A 24,834-nucleotide genomic window follows, 5' to 3' on the forward strand; every position below is an offset into this window, starting at 1 on the left:
TAGAGAATTATTATTATAATAATAACGATCAGCTTGTAAATATTATTATTAATAAATTTATTCATAAATGAATTTAGTGTTCAAATATAATCATTACAAGCTTGAATACACTTTAATACTTGCTGTGTGAAACACATAAAAAATAATTATATTGCAATTACTAAAATCGTATTGATATATAAAAAATCATTGAATGTCGTAATGAACTCTAAAAAAAACATTTTCTTCTTTTAATTCTTCTTAATTTTGACTTCTGTCTTACGAATATTCCTTTTTTTCTTGTAAATACACTTTGTCCAGTAAATTTCTTGTTTTAAGGATTCCATTGTCATACATTCAATTACATTAAGTTTTTAGTGTTTATCTATTTAATTCTGATGTATTATGGTGGTGAAGCTTAAACAATTACAATCCGAATTAAACAAAAGCTGCTAAATGCATACTTTTTATACAAGATTCAATTTAAGATAACGAATTATTGAATAAAATATATCTTAGGTTTTTTTTTTAAATATTAAGTATGAATTTGAAGATTTTGTTTGACTTTCAATGTTCAACAGGGTAATGTTAGATCGATATTTCCAAATAATCAAAAGGTTCTATATGTCATTTGAAAGTAATTAGATTTGACTTTGAAAATATAATTATTTTGAAAATATATATTTATAAATATGAAAATTTTTCGAGAGATGATATGAAGGGTATTTGATTTACATGTGCCAATATGCGTTCATTTGTTCCTAAATAACCAGATTTTAAATATGGTTTATTTATAAATAAACCATATATGACTTGATCAAAAAATAACAATTTAATAAATAACCGAAACAAAGTCTTTTTATAGATAGCTTTAAATGTTCAGCCTATGAATTCTTAGTGTTTTAAAAGATATATGTAAAAGAATCATTTACAACGTTTTGTCTATTATAATAAAAATGTTCATTAATGAATGAAAGGATAATTTATGAAAATCATGATTGATTAAGAACAGTGCAGTAAAGTAATAAATTGTCTTTAATGATTTTTACGACCTTTTGGAAAAAAGGTGCACTTTGTGTTTAGAAATTAGCTAAATAAATTGTGAAGATTAGTTACAGATTAATGAGGAATGAATAAAATTCATTTTAATTTGAAGGGGATTTAATTATTTCCCATTGAAATAACATTCTATTTTATCACATATCTATTTATTTAAAATGTGAATCAAATTATATTTGATATTTTCTACAATAAATTTAGCCTATTTTATTTTAATTGCATTCAATTTCTCATATACACTGATATAAATTGAGAAATTATTACTCTGATATTTTTATTTCCGAAGTCGTCTAATTCTCCAAAGGACTCCTTCATCTCTGTCATAATTGAATCCTTTTTCATACTCTGCAATGACCCCCTAATAAAAACAATATCATTGATTAAATTTTTCTTTAATTAATTAAACTTAATTAAGATTTGATTATTTTTATGGAAAATTATAGATTAGTTTTATAATTAGAAGAGTATGATTTTTCTAATGCTCTAATAATAGATTTTTATAATATTAAAAGTAAAAAAGTAAATCATTTATGTATAAATATTTGTGGTATTAATATTTTAAAATGATCGAAATTTCAATTAATCAAACATTAAATAATTTGCAAAAATTCTTAATAAAATTTAAAAATACATTTCCGTATGTATTCTTATTTATGAAGTTTTGAATATTAGAAAATGATTTTTATTCTACGAGTTTTAGATTGGAAATTTTTTTAAAACGTAATATTCGTTATCGTTTTTAAACAAAGTCTAGTAAAAAGAATTTCGCTATATTTCTTCGAAAATTGAGCAAACTAATATATGAGTAAAATAAATGATTGTTATTACTATATTTTACCTGATCTTGTAATTTTCCTATTAAATTTTTACGTTTTTCAACATCTTGTCCTGTTATTAACATTTCTGGAACATCGAAACGCGGTACTTGCAAATTGTTTAATAATTCCAATCGGTCATTAGCGTAAAAACCTCTAGCTGCACGCTGATCATCTCGTGTATCGAATTTCCAATCACCCATTTTTGGGTTCTCCCGTGGATAATTCTCAAATTGCAATTGTTCAATATCATCCACAATAAATATCATATCACCTTCATTGGTCCAATCATAAACGAGTGTATGAGCGTGATTAGAAATAGTTGGTAAATAATTGTCTTTGTAATATCTTTCAATATTACTCAAATACTCGATAGTTAGCGCCTTTGAGTTTACTTCATGAGGAAGACCTCGTTGTTTAATTCGCTCCTGCATAAGAAGTTTTAATTAATAAATGAAATTTTCTCCTTTTTTAAAATACATTAGTTAATTCAATATTGTTTGTGACAAAAATTTTTCACAATTGAATATAAATAATTATTATATATTGTAAATAATAACTTGATATTGTAATGAAATACTTTTAATGCTCATTCAATGTAATTATTTTATTTGGCATATGAAAATATTCCGTCAGGTTCAGATAACATAAAGATCGTACGAACATACATTACCTTAACAATTGAAGCAGGAATATCTAAATATATTACTAAATGTGGTCGTAGAATACGATGAAGACCATATTCAAGGCAGCTCTTATAATAATCATATCCTCTTTGTGGAACATAGCCACAATCTTTCATTGCATGCATGAAAACCATATCTGACCAAGGACATCTCTGTATAACAACACCTTCTCCCGTAGAAAGTAGATGTGTTAATGCTATTAAATATTGGTGATACCGTAATGAAAAGAAATTAACTTGAATTGCTGTAGAATTTCGACCAGTAGGATTTTCTAAGAACGTTTTCTCGTCAAAGAATTGGGCATCAACTGGTAACTGAGAATTTAACGTACGATAATCGAAACCATATTCATCAACTAAAAGATCAGAAAACCTTGGTGGTGGCATGTAATGCATTTCTAATTCTTCAGCTAGTTTTTTAGCAAATTTATCTTTTCCTGTAGCAGGTAATCCATCAATAACGACTATTTTTGAATTGTCATCAAATCTTTCAAACATTGGATCCGTTAATACATTCCAATATTTGTATGCTTTGTTTTTATAATCAAAAGGTGGTGGTCGTGGAGGTCGGTCCGTCCGTGCAGCCTTGCCTGTGATAAATGCTTGTTGAGTCTTATTTACTGTACATGGTTTAAGTAGCTGTAATGAATCAAAAAAGGCAATATTTAAAGTTAATTTAAATTTCTACAGAATTCTATATTATGTAGGAATATTAATAATTAATCATTTTAGAAAAAATTGTAAATGCAATTAAAAAGTGCATTATGAAACTTTTTTACATTCTGATCTACTAATTAATTCAACAATATTCTGTATAATTTGGAAAGTATCTCGTGGTTGAATGAGATTAATTTGATAAATGGTACAATTCCATAAATGAAAGTATTTTATCAATAAGATCAGACATAATTAGAATAAGAAAATCTAATGATTATTTACATACTAACCTTCAACAAGCCGTTGAATTGAAGACGTGACAATTTTCTAACTTCCACAGAAGTTAATAAATTAAAATTTCTGCTCAGCATTTTTAATTTATCAACGTAGTTGTTTCAAGAACTGAAAAATTTGTAACTAATTAAATCTACAATGACAGTTCATAAAATACAGTAAATCCTACACTTGCAGCAAAAATCAGATAAAATTTTCATTAAATATTTGAAATCACGATTTTATTTAGACTGATTTTCTTCTTCAATTCTTGAAATGACAACACAGATCAACTGTAAAATTACACACCATTCCTATAAAACCTGCTAAAAAATTCATTTGAATGATTGATGATTCAAGAAATAGCTTCCTTAGAAAATTTCCCTAAAAATTATAACAAATGAAATTTTAATTCTGCTATTCATTGAAAATATTATCCAATTTCATTCTGTGTAGGTTTAGGGTTATCAGATCTTGATGGTTAAAAATGATTGCCATTTTTAATTTATACCTTAGTAGTCAGATTTTTGTTTAGATAATAAACTTGTTTGTATTTATTCCTATTATTACATTATCCTACTAATATTTACATTATTCTAATAATATTAGACAAAGGTTATCGGCATAACAAAAATTGTGCTACTAAAGTATGAGAACAAAATATTTGATATGTATAAATTGTTGATGAATGGACTTAAATCTTGGATACAATTATTGTAATGATGAAATATGTCAATTACTCAGATTCTGTAAGTAAATTAGAAAACAAACTATTATTACATAACTACTAATTAATATTATTTAACTTCAAATATGTTGAAGTCGAACTAGCCAAAAAAGAACTGTATATACCCACTTCTTCAAATATCGTACGAATCACATGTCCCCACCATAAACTGAATGGAATGAAAACAATACTCCTTTTTGGAGCACACCAGTGCCAACACAGAAAACGTAAATTCTGTATTATTTTCATGTTATAAATATTCATGATCATTAGTTGAATTAACAAATTTTTTTTTGTTTAATTTAAAAAACTCATTAAAATTATAAATTAATTGTGCCTTTATTTTTATAAATTAAAACTAAATTTACCGATTGGGAAATCTACTTTGTTGTTATTCCAAATTGAAGTGTTTTTCGTTTGTTACTATAATAAAAAATAACTTTATTGATAGAAATTAAAATATTGAATGAGTTATGTAGATAAATCTAATTTTCTAATTTTTATTCTTGATATTTTTAATTATTTAAAAATTTTTTGAATGACAGGTTATGTGGAAATTTTACGCTTTGTTGGTTAACCTAGATGATGATCATCGCAATTTGTATTTCGCGCACATTTTCGTAGAGCAATGGTGGAGGATTGTTTTTTGTTCGATTAAAGCATCAGAGGAGTTCTTGTCTAAGCTTGACCACATACCTTTTTGGCCATTACGAGTATAGTTGAAAAACACCCAAATCTTTGGAGACACTCTTTTCTCCATTTAACTATAGTTTATTTCTGAGAGGGTAAAGGATATTATTAAGTTTACGAAAAAATTTTTGTTTAATATTATTAAAGTGTCATTGTCTAAAATTCGTGATACCATCACTTGAATTTTGTTCATCTAATTTTCTACATAATTGAAAAAAAAAAATGAACATTATAATAAAAAGTCTGTTCTAAAAAACAGAAGTGAAAAGACTAATCGGGTGCGGTTAAATGTTATAGATCATTATAAAATAAAGCTTTAAAGTGATTAAGTGTCAGTAATTGAATTCTTAGGTAATCATTATGGGTATGATCTGATTTTGGAGCATCATGACTGTCGATTTTGCTGATTATTTTTGGGTAAGACATACAGCAATCATTTAAAAAGATAAATATGCATAAATCTTCATAGCTATCATGAGTATTTATATTTTAAATGTATTGGTGAATAAAATATTTACTCATCTCTTTTAAATCACCAATCATCTCTAAAATTATGCATGAACATTGATGAATGCTTTGAAAGATTCTAATGTAACAAACAAAACTTATACAATTTTACATTATATCTTAATTTAATCATAGCATGAATCAAATTAACAGTAATTACTAGAGTGAGATTTTCATGCTGTAGTATTTTTTATTATTTCTTTGCATTTAAAAATTCAAAGTGCAATTAAATACCAATGATATTTTTCTATTTCAATCAATGTATGTAGATAGTTAAAACGTCTGTTCTTTATTGATAAAATTGCTTGATATTATTTTATTATTTTTTATATCATCAACAACTGTATGTTCTGTCATTTTTTATTCCAATATTATTAAATTAATATTCTCTTTGGATATATCAGCTACTTGATTTCGTTGTAGAACTTCAATCGTCGTAGTAAATTCAATCAGCTTATTGCTTAATTTTAATCATTTAAATTAGTCTAGACATAGAATGTCTCAATTAATGATGATATACTTCAATAAGTTTCAATAGAAAATGTGAAGTGTCCACATTTTTAATAACATTCTGGTGGTTGATAAAAAATGTATTCTAGTTGGATGTTTTTCATTCTGATAATTGACTTACTCGAGTTGTTACTCAATGATATTCTAGAAGATAGACCTTTGCAAGATTATAGTCAGAATATTACTAGTTACTTTGAATTCAATGAACAGCTTATTTTACCTACACTGTTTATTGTTTTACATTTTAGATTATAATACGACTTGAAACGTTTGCAACTTCTTGATTGACGTAGCTGTTATTGTAGGTTGTTGAAATTTTGAAATTACAATAAAGCTTTTATTTCTTTTCTTTAACTTTAATACAATAGTTTTTTAGAATATAAAACGTGTGTATGTATATCTGTGAATCTGTTCTCAGTTGTTTCAATGTGATAACTTACGAACCAATTGAGATATTGACTTCCGTCTGATAGTTTTCAGAGCGTATTTAAAAAATATGGAGTTATCTCAGAGACAATTATGATTGACACTAGAAACAAACCTATGTAAATTTTTTTATTATTTTAAGAAACTTGAAAATGAAGTTTTATTTCTTTTTATCAATCAGCCTATCTGAGCTTTATCATTAAACTAAAAGGGAAAAGATTTTCTTTAATGTTCCATTAATTTTCTGGACTGAAATGAATATTATTTCTAATCGATTGGAACCATGTTCTTTAAGGATAACGGTTCTAACGTTAAATGATGGTCAGTAGAATAATAAAAAATACTAGTGCATTACTAGCCAATGCAGCTAAGAGTTGGATTCTGAACTGTGCCTTACAAACCAATTGGTGCACATTCGCACAAACATGTTTGTCTTCTTTTGTGGAACAGAATATCTCTTTTTTTCGATCTAAAAACAGGGTGAAAACTTTCATTCTAAGTGGGTGTATGACGAAATATTCATTTCACATCTAGGAAGAACAATTAGACGATTTTGAACCACATGGTTATCATACTTGCTTTCAATGTACCATTGAATGTCAGGATTTGCCTACTCTTGGCCAACTCGAGCAGTTGCTCGGGTTGCTCAACGAAGACCACGGGAAGGTGGTAGGCGTCCTCCGTCGGGAGGGGAATGGGGAAGGATGATAAGGATAAGGTTGGAAAGGGTTAGATGGGTTATACTTACCTGGCACCATGTAGAGGATTTATCCTCTACATTCTGCTGATCCACTCCTGTTCTCGGCGAAGTCGGGTAGCCATCCTCAATTGTCGACGGGCTTCTCTGCGTCGTTCCCTCAGGATGCGTTGTCGGAGCTTGTTGGCCGCCTTCATCATAGACTTGGCTGAAAAGTCTATCTGATCTACCAACTCTCCACAGTCGTCTTGAAGGTCCGTTCCCTCAGTGACGTTCCGGACTTCGGCAAGAAGATGCTCCTTCAACACTTCTCCGTCTTCTGGAGTTCCGCCAGCTACGATTAGAAGTCGAGCAAGTCTCGTAGTTACAGTTTCTACAAACCTCTCCCGAAACTCCTGGACTTCTGGATCGGCAACTTGCATTCTGCTTTCTTCCATTGTCGGCACAAATCAATTACAATAATCACGATGTGAACACTTCGAGCTCTCACGCGGGTATGAACTGATTTGGGCATTACAGTCCTTAGTTGTGCCATTAAGGACCTCCTTTTTCCCTTCCAAACTCTTGTCTTTAGCGATCTTATTGGCCATAATTCACCCTCGAAAAATTCTCATGATCCAAGATTTGCCCTGCTACCCCCATGGAGGCTGAACTGGGAAATTCCCAAAATCTAGAAATTCTCATAGCCAAGTTTTACCTGCTTAAGAACGTAGAGTTTCAACATGCAAAAACACTAAAAAGCAATAAAACACCTGCTTGAAAATTATGACGACTAATACTGCAAATCGTCACGTTCATCGAGTCATAAAAAAGGGTCCAGTGATCAGGTAGATAATTGATCAGGGTTAGCAAGAAGAAAAGGTCGAATAAGTAAATTTTCCATAGAATAATAAACTATCTCTGTTAAAAACAAAATCGTTCAAAAAGCAATACAGTCATGACGAAATTCATGAAACAAATAAATAAGTTCAAGAAAATGAATCTAAAATGGATTGTTAGAAAAATACTTCACTTTTTACTATTTTAGATAAACATTTATGACAATAAATTGCCTGAAAAAATTCTATCACACTTAACATACACACAATATTTAAATTTCAGAATCAAATACTAGAATATATTCGATAGATATTTTTCTTATGTCCAGGGTTGGAAATTAAACAAAATGTCTTTCTACGAATTAATATTGTAGATGAAGCCAGTAATGCTAGCCTGAATTCTGTTCTTTTTCAGGTTTTTTGTCATTCTGGTATCTCATTGATGATCTTAATAACTGTAGTTCTTATTTTAGCATATGTTATTGATTATTGATTATGATTCCGATCAATGTAATTGAAAGGTTTTTCTAGACGAATCTATTGGTGTGTTCATAATCCATGTGGGCCTTATAGAACGTGAGTTATTTATGCTTCAAGAAATTTTTCCTTGGTCCAAAATGCAGGAATAACTGTATTGATTATAGAAAAATACGATTCTTATATCAAATATAAATGTATATCAAAGATAAATGCAAAATCAGATAAAGATTTCATTAAAGGACACCAAAGGCTAAAGCGCTAAGTGTTGATGGTCATATTACGTACTATAGGAGCATCTTTATTTTATCAGAAATCTTATGATTTATATAATTTTTAATTAATCATTTACTTTTTTATTCAATTAAAAAACCACGCTTTAAACAGAATCATAATAAATGAAGAATATAGGATTAGCTGAAATGACAGAATGTTTTTACAAATATTCTAACATTTACCGAAACAAATTTGTAATCAATCATTAATTTTTCACTTCAAATAAATCTGAAACGATAACTTAGTTAATTTTTTTTTATATATAAAATTAAAAATCCTCTAATTTTCCTCTATTTGGCTATTTTAACGAAGAATTTACGGCCATCCTTTATGATAGACAATCACCAACGTGGTTAGGACTTCAATAGGTAACTGTTTAGTAGTGACGTATAAATTTCTAATTTGAGCAGAATTTTATTGTTCCAGCAACTTATTAATAATTTAGTCAGTTATAAGTTTTATAAGATTTCAATTCTAGCGATAATGAATTTCGATTATGACTCCAATTTACGCAATAAAAATGTTTCATATAGAAGATGAATCGAATAGAAGTAGAAAAAAAAACATTTTAAATATAAGATTTGCCTACTCTTGGCCAACTCGAGCAGTTGCTCGGGTTGCTCAACGAAGACCACGGGAAGGTGGTAGGCGTCCTCCGTCGGGAGGGGGATGGGGAAGGATGATAAGGATAAGGTTGGAAAGGATTAGATGGGTCATACTTACCTGGCACCATGTAGAGGATTTATCCTCTACATTCTGCTGATCCATTCCTGTTCTCGGCGAAGTCGGATAGCCATCCTCAATCGTCGACGGGCTTCTCTGCGTCGTTTTCTCAGGATTCTTCGTCGAAGTTTGTTGGCCGCTCTTACCATAGACTCGACGGACATGTCAATTTCAACCACCAATTCCTCGCACTCACTTTGCAGGTCTGTTCCCTGAGTTGCCTCTCGGACTTCGGCGAGTAGGCGCTCCTTTAATGCTGCACCTTCTTCTGGAGTTCTGCCAGACACTATTAAAAGTCTACATAATCTCAATGTACACAATTGCACAAACCTTTTCCGAAGCTCCTGGATTTCGGGATCCATCACTTGCATCCTGCGTCGTTCGGGTCAACAAAAATTAGCACAAAATATTCACGATGTGAACACGTCGAAGTATCACGGGGATATACAGTGGCTTCGAGATTTTTGCGCTTAGTTATTCTATTAAGAACCTCCTTCATCCCTTCCTAACATTGATCCTAATTGATCTCATTGGTTATCATCCACCCTCAAGAATTTTTGCGATTGGTCCAACATTTAGTTACCTGTAATAAATAAACTAAAACTGGGAAATTCCCGAAACCGGGAAAATTTCTAGAGCCAAATTTTACTTGATAGAAACTAGAAGTTTAGAAACATACGAACAATAAGGGGTAATAAAATACCCCAATAAAATTGTGACAAGTAATACAACGAAACATCACGTTTTGCTAATTCCGGAAGAGGATCAAGTGGACAGGTAGATAAACAATAGGGGCTGACAATAAAAAAGTTGAAACAAGTACATTTTGTAAAGGATATTGAACTATTTCGTTCCACAGTTAAACGTGATGATTAGAATCTTGCAAAATCGTCTTGCTTTTAAATGTGAAGAAAAAATCAGTACACCGAATAAGCCAGTTTGAAGAAATGTGAATAAAATTTATAGTAATAACAATGAACTTTTACTTTTTGCTATTTAGAATGAACATCAGGGACACTAAGTTGATTGCAAAAATTCCATTAGGGTTTCCATTTAAAAACTTAGGTTTAAATTCTAACATTCACTTCTATCTTTCATACTCGGAGAAATGTTTATCGTAATATTTATTAGTAAATTTAAAATTATTGTTTTTTTGAAAATAAAAATCATAATTTGTTGGTCTATACACATGTTGGATGACTTCTAAAGCGGACTTTTTTTTACCAATAGTAGATCTCTGAAAATTTGATAAAATATATGCAGATTGGAATATTTAGGTTTCCTTTGATCTATTCAGATTTATTTAAATTCGGTCAATTTTAGGATCCAAATAGATGTGAATATCAGATGCTATCCGGCCTGATCATTATTTTCCAATTGAGAAAACGATTTTTAACGACGACTCTTGAGTTAGAGTCCAGAATATATAATTTAAATACAGTGGCCTATTGAATAGATAACGCTATTTAATAATCGACTCAAAGATAATTTACTAGTAGACATTCTCAGTCTTCAGCTAACTTCATCATTCATTCAATAGATAATTGTTACTATTATTTCCTATTCAATATTGATCTTTCACTTCATATATGTATTCTCAATTTTTATTCATTTACAACAAAAAAGATTGAATCTATTGTATATCACCATTCTTAGTTTTTTTTTTTAATTTAAATTTCCTTTTTATTACAGGGTGAAAAGAATAATGGATTTGATGTTTTATATCATAATATGAAGCATGGTGTAGTAGCAAGTAAAGAACTGGTGGATTTCCTCCGAGAAAGATCAGCAATTGAAGAAAATAATTATAAGTTATTGAGTAAAGTTGCTAAACAAGCAAGTAATACCAGTAGCACTCAAGGAACGTTTGCTCCAGTATGGGCAGCATTGAGAGGTGCAGCAGAAAAATTAGCTGGTTTACATTTACAACTAGCTCATAAAGTAGCTGAGCTTATTAAAGATGTCTCAAAATATGCTGATGAACTTCATAGAAAACATAAGACTGTAAGTAACCTACTTTGAAATAATAATCACGGTTTTTTTTGCAAAAATAGATTAGACACTCTCCAAATAGTCATGTCATCATACAGATCTCACTTGTTATATTTCAGTAGCTTTATAAATGAAATGTATAGGAAAAAAATGATAATAAGTTTAATTACATTTTTATATCTAAATAAGTCGTTTTTTTTTACAATTCGTGGACAATGATCGTGAAGTGAATGATGCATTTATTAAATATAAATTAATAACTTTCAAACAGGAAGTTAATATTCAAACATTTTCGATTCTTAAGTTAGATTAGCACTCAAGTAAATAACGATCATTACGTTGATTAAAAAATGAATAAATTTTTTACAAAATTAATAAAAGTTTTTGCAGATATAAAAGATATTGGTTGCAGTCAAATTTAACTTATTTCTTCAATAATAAAGTTGACACTTGTGAATAGAAATAAATACCATCAGTCATTTTTAATTCTCCCTACACGATGAGAAAGGAATTGTAAATTCTACTCCAAAAAATAGTAGTCTGTCGCTTCGGGTAAAAAAATAATAATAAGCAATTGTTTAATTAGTATACATAACAATTTTTTCTTGTAAAAATTTTATTATGAATTAAAATTTTAAATGATAAAAAAATAAATATAAAATATTACAATCTGAGTATGTAATAAAACTTTTACAAGAAAAAATTGTAATGTATACTAATTAAACAATTACTTATTGCCATTTTTCTACCTGAAGCGACAGACTACTATTTATTGGAGTAAAATTTATAATTCCTTTTTCTCCGTGTAGTTATAAGTGAAGAAAAATGAAATATAAAAAAATATTTGAATTTAACCAGACTTAAATGATTAGAAGTATATTTTGACTGTTATTATTTTCATCATAATTTTAATAGGATATCGGTGAAAAAATTTCGTGAAAAAATATCATGTTTTTTTTTTCGTTAAAAATACTAAATATCCCATTCAAATTTCAGCACTCTTAAATAATTTTTGCATGGATGGCTTTGCATGTTTTCTAACAAATAACTATACTATTCCCATCGTTTGAAATAACCATTTGGGTTTTTATTATATAAATACAAATGTAATGAATTGACTTCAAAAATATTAAACGATAGTAAATTGTTCATTTGTATGTCATATTCGAGGATATTTGTTAAAACCACGCTACCATCTACGGGTTATTTAGATCACAACGTTCAAAGGACAACAGGATGGAAGAAACTTTCTGTGTAATAGTAGCGGTCGGTGTAAGTGCCAGAATGAGGGGGAGAGAGACAGAAGTAATCATGACAAGTATACCGACCGCTACTCTCAATTGATTTAAATTTTAATATTATCTACTCAAACAATTATTGATGCGGATTTAATTTCAGGTAAAGGAGGAAGAATCTTCGACACTAGAAGTTGTTCAAAACATGCAAAGTGTTACATTAACTCTTCAGAAAGCTAAAGATATGTGTCTCCAGAGAGGACTTGAACTGGAAAAATTGAAAAAAGATAATGCAAGTCAAAAAGAAATTGAGAAAGCTGACGCGAAATTTAAAAAAGCACAAGATGATTACAAAGCTCTTGTAGATAAATACACAACTATTAGGAATGATTTTGAGACAAAAATGACTCATGCTTGCAGAGTAAATAATTTTTATATTTCTAAAATTAGTTAGGTAGCGAAATTCAGAGTTTGTATTTAACTTATATTTCGTGTTTATAGTTTGACTTACTTTTAACCTTTCTTTACTTGCGTTATCAGCGAAAAATTAAATTTTTGTTTGAATGGATGCGAAAAAACGCTGTTGTAGAATTTTATCCTTACCGTGTTGCCAAGTTGTTCAGTCAGCCAGTTAATTGACATTATAGGTTTGTAGTGAGATATAGATAAGTGGCAACGTCGCCTTGCCTTCAATACAGGTGGCGCCATGTTCATTATACAATTGAGGCTGTCAGGAGGCCTAGCGCAAGTAACGAAAGGTTAATGGAGTTTTGAATAGTTAATTTTTGAACTTAATTATAAGTGAATCAATTAACGTAATACGATTTAACATCTGTAAGATTTTAGAAATGATATTATTTAAGTATCTATCAAGTAGTTTAAAGAGTACAAACGTATATTACTTGCATGCAGTTATCTTAACAAATAGTTGTAATTTTTTTTCTGAAGTATTGATGGTTTTTAATGGTTTGATTAGAGATTTCAAGACATTGAGGAAGCACATCTTCGCCAAATGAAGGAATTCTTGAACACATACGCTGATGTTCTTCAGTCAAATCACGAACAAGTTGGTCAAATACATATCGATTTCAAGCGTCAATGTTTGGATATGACGGTGGATAAGCTGTTGGAACAATTCGTACAATCGAAGTACACGGGGTTCGAAAGGCCAGGTAATGCGCATAGACGCTTTACCTACGAGAGGTCAAGCATTGAACAAGATTTAATCAACGAAGGTGATATTCGTAATGCATCAGGGGTGATCGAGTACGAGGAGGTGATGACTAATCTCGCAGAGGTAGCAAATCCAACTCAGTCAATCGATGCCGGGAATGAAATCAATGTCAAAGATGTTAAAGAAGCCACTAAAGGAACCAATGGAGAAACAGGTGTTGCTGGTAATAAACAATGCATTAAAAGTCAGAGCACTAAAGTAGATGATTGGCAAGGGAATAGGGAGAATTTAACGAAAAAAGAAAAGGATATTAAAGATGTGATGTATAGAGTACAGGATAAAGATGCTTCTGAAGGCTTTCGTCGTACCACCTCACTTCTCAATCTGTTTATGTCCAACTCCCATGGTAGGTTCATGTATAAAAATTTCAAAAATAGAAACATTAAAAACTCGTAGTATATTCATATACTGAAACGAAAATAATTTGATCACAGTGAAATAATGAATGTATTTTTATAGTTCATTTTGAGATAAATGAAGTCGGTCTTCATTAGGTTTAGCTTAATCACACTTCTTCATGATTATCATAAAATGGAATTACGAAGATCATTTTATTTTTGATTTCACCTCTACTTTTACTCAGTAACATACATTTCACCTGAATGTAACCGACAATGAGATATTCCATAATTTTAAATTAATTAAAGGTTTCAATTTATCCGTTAAAGTTATCATACCAAGACTAATTCCAATTACTACAGACGTATTACACAATATTTAACAGATTATATAGATTTATACATGCAGGTTCGTCCATTGATAATTTTATTTTCTGCAAAATCTCGAAAAAATTTGATGACATTGATCACTTACTCATTTTAAACAATGTTTTACTGCCCGAAAGATATAAACATGTACACATATTTGAATCTTAAGGGCAGTAAACATTGTTCGGATAAGTAGCATCTTATTAACATCACGAAGTGTATGCTATTCTTTATCATACTTCATTTCGCAAATTCCCTGAATGCCCTTTATTTTTGCGAATGTTTCTGAGCCGTTTATCGATACGATGACCGCTACAAGTGAACGATTTCTAAACAGATATAACCTTCAGGAAAACATTGAAAAATGTCCAATTGAGCTATTACAGACCCAAATTGCCCTCCTATTTCACGGGTCTTCATCGGTCGATAAACGGCCTATAATGCTCATAAAGATAGGGGCCGTAAAAGACATTTACAAGGTTGAGTAGTAAAATAGTATATTGTACAACTAGAGCGGTAAATAACGGATTACTCACGTAGGCGGTTATTGGCCTACGAAAGTAATCGGCTATGAACGACTTGAGTCCTACATTCTATTTCATACTATAAAACTGTAGTAAATACTACTTACCGCACGAGATTGAGGTTATTATGTGTGTAATTGACTCGCGACAATCACTCACTTATCAACAGCAAGTGCGTGCGACAAGTTAGTATTTACCATACAGGTATCATATAAAAACATTCGATTATTTTTAATAATGTCTGGTAAAATATTCAGCATATAATAATTAGATATGCATCCTTCTGCTTTATCACGAGATTCAGCACAACCATTTTCGGTACTTCAGATTAGGACTAAATTTGAAATTTAATTAATATTAAATTTATTATATTAATTCGTAGAAATTATTTTTGCCAGATAAATTTTACTATCATCCACTGTAACCATACGTGTTTTTCAACTATGGCTGAATTAAAATTGAGGTTTTCAGTTTTACTCTCTAAAAATGAAACAGTGAAAATCATTATAAAATAGTGCTAAATCTGTCTTTTCAGAGTATACTATACTACGTGCACAGTAGATTTCGTATTTTCGGGTATACAGGTAGATTTTTCAGCAACAGGGCAACTGATTAGACCGAAAATCATACCGGAGTCTTCTACTTACGCGCTAGGTAGTCTACCATTTTAGTTATCACATGCTTGTGCCTTATCTTTTACTTTTCATATCTGCACTCATCGTGGCATAGCGCACTCCACCATTCCTCTTACGGCTTAAATGTAAGTATATTAAATTTCATATTATCAGTTTCGCAGAATTTAAGGAGATGAAGCCTGAAGTAAATAATCACTTACCGACTTGCACCAAGGTAGAACATATCCTGACAGAAAAATTTCTACAGCTTTTTGTATGAAACATGCGTATATATATTTTTTTTCTATGAAATATTAGATATTAGATTAAAATAACGCTAGATTGAATGACACCGAAATTATTTACATGCGAAAAAGTGGTTGCCGAAATTGATGCTATATTACCAGTGTAAATAATCCTTTTTCTTTCATTAATTAAAAACTTTTTTTCCTTTATATTTTATTTTCATTTCTTGGAATACTATTTTCTTTTTCCGTATATTCTATATTCATTTTCATCTCCTTTATCATCATTTTTTTGCCATCATTATCACTATTTCAAAATTCTTAATGACACATTGTCATAAATAGTTGCATCAAAATGTTTAAATTTGTAGAACACTCATTTTCTAGTAACTATTATACTTTACTGCGCTCTCTATACGTCGCATAATAGTTTTGATAAGGAATAGTTAGAAAGTAATTGTTAGATGTTGCTTCTAAGAAGACGCCAATTTTTTAAATTCATTTTTTGGTCTAAGAACGACAATAAGATAAAAGGTTTAGCATATAAAGCCTGAAATTATAGTAGGATAAGTCCGGGGTAGATGGCCATATCAGGAGAGATGGCCAATCGAGATAATTAATAGAACCATTTGCTTTTCATTGTGCGTGGGATCAAAACTAGAACCAGCATTTTATCAAAGAAAATCAAAAAATTATAATAATAAATAATTAATAAATAAATTAATAAATTATTTCAATTGGCAATCTCTCCTCCATTTACCCCAGACGCACTCTAATTAAGAGTTCTACCGGTGAATTTTTTTTTTTCATTTAAGTCCTAGAAAATTTAGAAATTCCGAATGAAACTATTAGAGTTGATAAATAATTATATGATTGATTAACAGTCATATTGAAGATTGCATGTACTTTCAGTGCAACGTTTTAAGTTGTAAATATCATTTAAAAGTTGTTGATGGTTGATAAGGCTTTTAACAAATTATTACTCTATTTTAAAACTTTATAAATTTTATGGGATGATATTAGAAAATTTTAGTTAATTATAAAATAATGTTATTAGTTGTAGACATTTTTCCGTCAGGGTACGAAAGATTATAAATCTGGGAAATAATGAAATAGATCTACTTCGAATTACATTTTACCATTTTTCAGATCTACTTGAATCAATTGGGATCAAACAAAGGAAAGAACATTTATTCTACGTAGATTACACAATAGCATATATCTAGTGAGATCAGAAAAGATCTATAGACAAAAAATGATGCACGCAGATCGAATAGATCTCATCGTATTAGATAATAGATCTGAATATATTCAGATCTATTTGATTTATTCTCGGGTGAATTATTTTCCAAAATATCATAGCTTTTTTTCTTCATGAATAACAACACGAATTTTCATATAATTTATTAGTAATTTGCAAAAAAATTTTTATTTAATAGTTTAAAGGGAGATGGAGGTAAGGAATTGTATACAGAGTGAGGGATAGGTTACTGACGGAAAAACCTCAGGTGAGCCGTTTAATTGAAGTTACGTCAACGGTTATTTTATTAAATGGGTAATCTCTTTTATTCCTTTATTTGCTAATCATTTACAAGAACATTTTTTATTTATTAATTATTAAATAAAAAGTTAAAAATTTCTAGATTAAATATGAAAAGCATTTCTAGTATTAACTGTTAGAAAATATTAGAAAAATATTTATAAAGAAACTCGACTGTGTAATAAATACTTTTAATTGATTATTAAGTTCGAAGCATTTAGCATTATTAATAAATTTTAATTAATATCCCGGGTCTATTGATATTTTCTGTTAGTTTAATTTTTCTTTTAAATACCGGTAAAATTCTATTTTATTAATTGTAAATATTCTATTAAAACTTATAGTGAGGTGTTAATTATTATCACCAGCTTCCTCTAATAGTTTATTTTTATAACAATCGACTATTATTCATAGTTACTTTAATTTTACTTTTTATTTTTAAATTACCAAATATCTCATTTATGAGATTCAAAAAAAAAATTTTTTTGTATTACTTAAGATCATTATTAAATATTAGGTATGACTTTTTTTAATTACTTAATTAATAATTAACACAGATAAAAATTTCTTGTTGAATTAAACATACTTAACATATCTGAAACAATCCACTAAAATTTAAAAAATTAATAATAATTTGATTCAATCATTTAATTAGATCTTTTCTATATTAGGTGATTATTTAACTGATTATGTATCATTAACTTCTTACGAAAATATTGTCACTTTAATATTAATGGTCTTTAAACAATTGGATGGAGTAAGAAATAAGAGCTAAGAATAAGGATTATGCATGTGCAGAAGCATTATAATGCAAAAGAATTGGTTTGTGCGCATGCGTAGTCCTTATTCTTAGCTTTTATTCCTTATTCCATCCAATTGAAGGTCTTGATATTCCTTTTAAATTTGAATCTATTGTTTCGCACAAACAAAATTTTTTAAGGCTCTCACACACGGTGCTAAAATTCGAGCTGACTCGCTTGCTAGATTCGCCTTTGGGCTACTGTAAATCATATGATGCTTGAAAATTAATCAAGAGTACTGCTAATTCAGCCTCACACCAAGCTTGTTGCTCTGCTAGTTTGACAATTAGTACCACGAATTGATGGATGACTGACTCTATTACGTGATAAAATTCGGCTCTACGATTGGTAAAACGCTCGAACAAGCAGACAGTTTTGCATAAAAAATAGTATCGGTACAAACCAACTCATTAGTAGCGACAGGATTCAGTTGCATAGCATGCAAGGCTGTCTTCAAGACTCTGAGGAAGCGATCTAGCTTGAAATCTGGCACCATGTACGGAGGTTTTTAGTATGGAAACTCGAACTAACAATTGTCAATTGACACAAGATTTAAACTAACATCTTAATTTACTTGACCGTCCAGACAATTGAAATGCTCTGTGTATTCTTATCAAATACATTCTACGCCGAAATATGATGGTTTTGACATACAGATTAGTTAAATAAAAATTTGTGTTAATATGTTTATTGACATAAGTGTTAACTAAAAATTGTTTTAACACAAAAACATAAAATTTTTATCTGTGAATAGACTGTCGACTGTTAATTATTTTTAATCAACTAAAGATTCTATTAGAACCCATGCCGAATTGAAACCGAATAGTATGAAAAGCCGAAAATGCTGGCTTATGATGCTATTAGATTAATATCTAGCTTAGTACTATGAGGTCTAGATTCGGTTCGAGATCGGGCAAGTCAATGACAATCTTTTTTCCTGATTATTGAATTTAGGAACTGGTGTGAATTTTCTATCACTACTATTTTTGTTGAATTATCTGATATACTTATCTATTTGAATGGCTGGGGGCAAAGAATACAATGTAAATTTTATTTTTGTACTTTTGCACTCTTTTTCAGACTGCAATTATTTATATGTTGTTTATAAATATTATATAGTGTTTTGTGTAATACAAAAATAACTTACATTCATTCACATGCGAGTAAAAGTTTATAATAGAACAATAATTGGAGTTTTATCAATTGGTAATGAAGTTTAATTCGACAAGTATTAACCAACTAATTAACCGTCATGAGTAATAATTGTATTTTTTTTTTCTTTTAAAAAACGATTCAGTTTTATCGAATATTTTTATAATCGATGTTTCTAAATGATTCGATTTATAATATTTTGCCCAATTTCGAACAGATGAAATTTAATACCGAATATTTATATTATTAACAGGATTTCTTCGTAGTCGACGTGAAAAACGTAAGGAGAAAAAAGCGAGAAAAAAAAAGGATTCAATGGATACAATTAGCAACAAGGAAGAAAAATCTGATTTGTCAGTATTTTTGTTTATATTGTATATTATTTAGTTACATTACATCAATAACTTTGAAAAATAAATCGAACATATCAAAGACTTTTCCATCAATCTACGCCCATATAATGATAAAAAAAGATTCCAATTTGATAGTTATATTAAATATCTACTGTATCTTTTATATTAAATTATAGAGAAGAAAAAGATGAAAGTCGCAAATCTAAAACACCAACACCTGAAGTTGATGAAGATGGATATTGTATACGACCGAAATCTGACCTTTGGGAGAATGAAAAAGGTTTCTATTCTAGTTCTGATACCGAATCTGATGATGAAAGAGAAAGAAAAATTCACGTTGAGATAAAACCTTTAAGTAATGGAGGAGCTCCTATGAGTGCTAGTGTTGACGAACTTAGAGCAACTGTCGAAAATCTATCATTGTCTCCTGCTCCTACGGTATATAAGATGAATATTAGTATGTAGAGGATATGGGAAAATTTTTCGGCAATTATGCAGCATAATGATTCCTGCCCTCCCCGACTTTGAGGAATTAATATAGATTGTCAAACATATTTGAATTTAGGCAGTGTGAGAAGAGCTATGATGAGTGTAGGTAGGAAAAGTGTTGGCAGAAGACAATGGGGAATAAGGGATGTAGACTATAATGCATAATTTCCAAATTTTCTTGTATCAACTGCGTATTTGTCAACGTATTTAATCATAAGAATATTATGTAAAGTATCAGGCAATTTCTGAATTTCAGGGTCGTCGAGGATCCAATACAGATTCAGAGCACCATATGAAACGATCTCAATCAGTTTCACAACAATTAGGTGGAAAGCCAAGTTCGGATCTTTTAGGGCTTAATCTTTTTAATCCAAGTAATACGCCCTCTAGTGCCTCAACACCTACCACAAATCATCCCTATGCTCCACTTCAAAGTCCATCTCTTATGCCAATGTCACCAATTCAACAAATGGCACCTCCACAATCGGCACCTGCTATTCAAACACGATGTCCAGGTAATTTTCACTTTTCTGTATCTAGTTTGGAGTACAAATTTCAATTTTACGAATAGCTTTTGTATTGTATTTTGAAAATCTGACACTCATAGAAGAAACATGATCTTACAGAAAATTTTAGAAATAATTGATTGAATTTTTTTTTGCAGAAGGTGATCTATTTCCCGAAGTGGGAGATATAACACCAGCTCTACCACCAAAACAATCAGCATCATCAACCCCAACGGGATCAATAATAATTCCAAGGCCACCATCAAGACGGAGTGAAAGTGGGCTTCGTGGGAGAATGTCACCTGCAACAATATCTCGAGCTGATAGTGTGGCAAGCTTAGAATTTCGTACAGCGGGTGTTGGTATGGGATCATCAAGAGGTCCTTCGCCGTTGACAATTGGTCTTACTGATACTATTCCCCTTGCTGTGGCCTTTCATGAAATTGTACACTCATATTTTCGTGGTACAAATGAAACACGGTGTCAAGTAAAGTTGAGTGGAGATATGATGCTTTCATTTCCTGCTGGTATTGTTGCTGTTTTTGCCAACAATCCAAGTCCTGCGAAACTTATGTTTCGGATAAAAAACAGTAATCGTCTTGAGAGACTGGTTCCAAACAATCAACTGGTTAACATGTGAGTATATTTAGTTACTTAAATTGTTATAAATGATCATGAGAAAATGTTCTGATTCTTATATTCTCTACGAATAGAGATGCATCACAGACAATAGCGGATAGTACAGTATTTGAATTCAACATGAGTGCCTTAACTACATTACTACGCCGCCAAGCTGAGCAAAATCCAACAGCTTCTTATTTTAATGTTGACATACTCAAATATAATATTAAAAATAAAGAAGGTGCTGCTTCATGTCCTTTTCAACTTGTTTCATATTGGAAATGTGAATCAACTCATACAGACTTGAAGGTATTCTTGTATTTATAAGACAGATATAAATTCAATGATAGTCTTGGTTGATGACTTGCTTCAGGACCGAAATAACGACGCGAATGGCACCCTTCCAAAGCCGAAAACGTAGAATTTTCATTTACTTCAGTATTACCTGAGAATAGAGACACTATAGAAGTCCAATCCAATAATTGTATACTTTCTAGTTAATTGCTAGAGAAACTCGCATGATAGGAACTTGTGACATGAACCTTATTTAACGCGGCTCTGTAATGACATGTCTAGAAAATAACGGTTAGCCGCTTAAACGATCTAGTAGCTGACAAATACACGCGTAAAATCGTCAATTATTCATTTATAAAACTATCATTACATTTACTGTAAGACACTTTTCCCCCATAATCGAATCATCATATTTGTGAAATCGGCATTTTTAAATATGTTTTTTTTAATGTAATCGCATTATTTGATTTTACAGATTGACTATAAATATAACAATCGGGCTATGGCTTCACCAAGTCCTTTGTTGAACCTTCATGTCGCAGCGCCGATAGATGGTGGACTTAAATCATTTCACAGTAAACCTCCAGCTCAATGGTTACCTGACACCAATCGTTTACTTTGGAAATTCACCGAATTGTCTCAACATAGTGAAGGCAATGGTGTTGGATCATTGAAAGCAAGAATCGAGTTAACTCATGGACCAGGAACCCAGGGTACCATTTTTACTCAATTTAATTGCGAAGGCACTACATTATCTGGTGTTGAGTTTGAATTAATTGGACCTGGTTATAGAGTGAGTCTTGTTAAACGTCGATTCGTTTCAGGTTTGTCTCATCTGTTATTTGTGTATGTCAGAATACATATACGATAGTCGAACTGGAAAGAAAGTTTTTTGTGGGCTTATCTAGCCGTTTGTACACTTGCGCAGTAGAAAACAAAGTAGTTGAAGAGGTAAAATAGAAATGATTGGAGAATATGGAATATCTAAAAAACTCTGTTCTCAGTTCGACTACTTTTTAATCCATATTTACTTCATGATGATTTATAAAATTTTAAATATTGTTTATTCAATAGGGAAGTACATTTGCGATGGAGACACTGATATAAGATCACGTTATGCTGCTCCACCATCAAGTATTGATTAATATTTGTCTTGACGGAAGCTGTTGTGAAAGAATCTGCTCATTTATATACTGTCGTTTGGTCATGTATTGTAAAGTGAATGATCCAGATAGAGCCAATGGTATCTAAAATGAAGGTCCTTTAATACCAAAGAGAACAAATGGATCAATAGATCCATTTCTGAATATTTAGTTTCATGGTTGTTAATGTTCTCTTGTGATATGAACTCAACAGCGACAAGAATTTAGTTAAATGCATTTTTTATGAATAACTTTATTGATTATAGAAAAATATGATCCTTATATCAAACATAAATGTATATCAAAGATAATGCAAAATCAGATAAAGATTTCATGAAAGAACACCAAAGGCTAAAGCGCTAAGTGTTGATGGTCATATTACGTACTATAGGAGCATCTTTATTTTATCAGAAATCTTATGATTTATATAATTTTTAATTAATCATTTACTTTTTTATTCAATTAAAAAACCACGCTTTAAACAGAATCATAATAAATGAAGAATATAGGATTAGCTGAAATGACAGAATGTTTTTACAAATATTCTAACATTTACCGAAACAAATTTGTAATCAATCATTAATTTTTCACTTCAAATAAATCTGAAACGATAACTTAGTTAATTTTTTTTTATATATAAAATTAAAAATCCTCTAATTTTCCTCTATTTGGCTATTTTAACGAAGAATTTACGGCCATCCTTTATGATAGACAATCACCAACGTGGTTAGGACTTCAATAGGTAACTGTTTAGTAGTGACGTATAAATTTCTAATTTGAGCAGAATTTTATTGTTCCAGCAAACTTATTAATAATTTAGTCAGTTATAAGTTTTATAAGATTTCAATTCTAGCGATAATGAATTTCGATTATGACTCCAATTTACGCAATAAAAATGTTTCATATAGAAGATGAATCGAATAGAAGTAGAAAAAAAAACATTTTAAATATAAGATTTGCCTACTCTTGGCCAACTCGAGCAGTTGCTCGGGTTGCTCAACGAAGACCACGGGAAGGTGGTAGGCGTCCTCCGTCGGGAGGGGAATGGGGAAGGATGATAAGGATAAGGTTGGAAAGGGTTAGATGGGTTATACTTACCTGGCACCATGTAGAGGATTTATCCTCTACATTCTGCTGATCCACTCCTGTTCTCGGCGAAGTCGGGTAGCCATCCTCAATTGTCGACGGGCTTCTCTGCGTCGTTCCCTCAGGATGCGTTGGCGGAGCTTGTTGGCCGCCTTCATCATAGACTTGGCTGAAAAGTCTATCTGATCTACCAACTCTCCACAGTCGTCTTGAAGGTCCGTTCCCTCAGTGACGTTCCGGACTTCGGCAAGAAGATGCTCCTTCAACACTTCTCCGTCTTCTGGAGTTCCGCCAGCTACGATTAGAAGTCGAGCAAGTCTCGTAGTTACAGTTTCTACAAACCTCTCCCGAAACTCCTGGACTTCTGGATCGGCAACTTGCATTCTGCTTTCTTCCATTGTCGGCACAAATCAATTACAATAATCACGATGTGAACACTTCGAGCTCTCACGCGGGTATGAACTGATTTGGGCATTACAGTCCTTAGTTGTGCCATTAAGGACCTCCTTTTTCCCTTCCAAACTCTTGTCTTTAGCGATCTTATTGGCCATAATTCACCCTCGAAAAATTCTCATGATCCAAGATTTGCCCTGCTACCCCCATGGAGGCTGAACTGGGAAATTCCCAAAATCTAGAAATTCTCATAGCCAAGTTTTACCTGCTTAAGAACGTAGAGTTTCAACATGCAAAAACACTAAAAAGCAATAAAACACCTGCTTGAAAATTATGACGACTAATACTGCAAATCGTCACGTTCATCGAGTCATAAAAAAGGGTCCAGTGATCAGGTAGATAATTGATCAGGGTTAGCAAGAAGAAAAGGTCGAATAAGTAAATTTTCCATAGAATAATAAACTATCTCTGTTAAAAACAAAATCGTTCAAAAAGCAATACAGTCATGACGAAATTCATGAAACAAATAAATAAGTTCAAGAAAATGAATCTAAAATGGATTGTTAGAAAAATACTTCACTTTTTACT

General features: G+C 30.8%; 2 protein-coding genes across 8 annotated transcripts; one reads left to right on the plus strand and one right to left on the minus strand.

Moving 5' to 3' along the window:
• Positions 1-1,165: 1,165 nt before the first annotated feature.
• Positions 1,166-4,432, minus strand: ND-42 (NADH dehydrogenase (ubiquinone) subunit ND-42). Of its 4 annotated transcripts, none has more exons than XM_035078102.1 (5): positions 4,325-4,432; positions 3,486-3,597; positions 2,527-3,177; positions 1,877-2,281; positions 1,166-1,396 (listed from the first exon to the last, which is right to left on the minus strand). In XM_035078102.1, exons 2-5 carry the CDS (start codon positions 3,564-3,566, stop codon positions 1,313-1,315), a joined length of 1,221 nt encoding a protein of 406 aa, XP_034933993.1. In that variant the 5' UTR covers positions 3,567-3,597; positions 4,325-4,432; the 3' UTR covers positions 1,166-1,312. The 4 variants fall into 4 exon arrangements, with proteins under 4 accessions (XP_034933993.1, XP_034933991.1, XP_034933994.1 ...); XM_035078100.1 differs by having other exon boundaries at positions 4,209-4,330; XM_035078103.1 differs by lacking the exon at positions 4,325-4,432 and adding an exon at positions 4,178-4,199.
• Positions 4,433-4,756: 324 nt separating this feature from the next.
• LOC118063825 (F-BAR domain only protein 2) lies at positions 4,757-23,370 on the plus strand. 4 transcript variants are annotated; one of them, XM_035077997.1, is made up of 12 exons: positions 4,757-5,302; positions 11,012-11,323; positions 12,710-12,967; positions 13,523-13,718; positions 13,803-14,126; positions 19,616-19,715; positions 19,892-20,153; positions 20,461-20,719; positions 20,869-21,346; positions 21,424-21,640; positions 22,101-22,449; positions 22,700-23,370. In XM_035077997.1, exons 1-12 carry the CDS (start codon positions 5,273-5,275, stop codon positions 22,768-22,770), a joined length of 2,856 nt encoding a protein of 951 aa, XP_034933888.1. In that variant the 5' UTR covers positions 4,757-5,272; the 3' UTR covers positions 22,771-23,370. The 4 variants fall into 4 exon arrangements, with proteins under 4 accessions (XP_034933888.1, XP_034933887.1, XP_034933889.1 ...); XM_035077996.1 differs by having other exon boundaries at positions 13,523-14,126; XM_035077998.1 differs by having other exon boundaries at positions 4,760-5,302; positions 13,523-13,943.
• The last annotated feature ends 1,464 nt before the right edge of the window (positions 23,371-24,834 follow it).

This window comes from Chelonus insularis, unplaced genomic scaffold, assembly GCF_013357705.1.
Source record: "Chelonus insularis isolate UGA/USDA-ARS -01 unplaced genomic scaffold, ASM1335770v1 contig_150_pilon, whole genome shotgun sequence".
NCBI lineage: Eukaryota > Metazoa > Arthropoda > Insecta > Hymenoptera > Braconidae > Chelonus > Chelonus insularis.

Coding starts and splice junctions, on each gene's coding strand:
- ND-42 (XM_035078102.1), bottom strand. CDS start 3,566: ATGCTGAGCAGAAATTTTAATTTATTAACTTCTGTGGAAGTTAGAAAA. Junction 3,178..3,485: donor AATTCAACGGCTTGTTGAAG/GTTAGTATGTAA, acceptor GATTCATTACAG/CTACTTAAACCATGTACAGT. Junction 2,282..2,526: donor TTCCTGCTTCAATTGTTAAG/GTAATGTATGTT, acceptor CTTCTTATGCAG/GAGCGAATTAAACAACGAGG.
- LOC118063825 (XM_035077996.1), top strand. CDS start 5,273: ATGACTGTCGATTTTGCTGATTATTTTTGG. Junction 11,324..12,709: donor TTCATAGAAAACATAAGACT/GTAAGTAACCTA, acceptor ATTTAATTTCAG/GTAAAGGAGGAAGAATCTTC. Junction 20,154..20,460: donor CATTGTCTCCTGCTCCTACG/GTATATAAGATG, acceptor TCTGAATTTCAG/GGTCGTCGAGGATCCAATAC.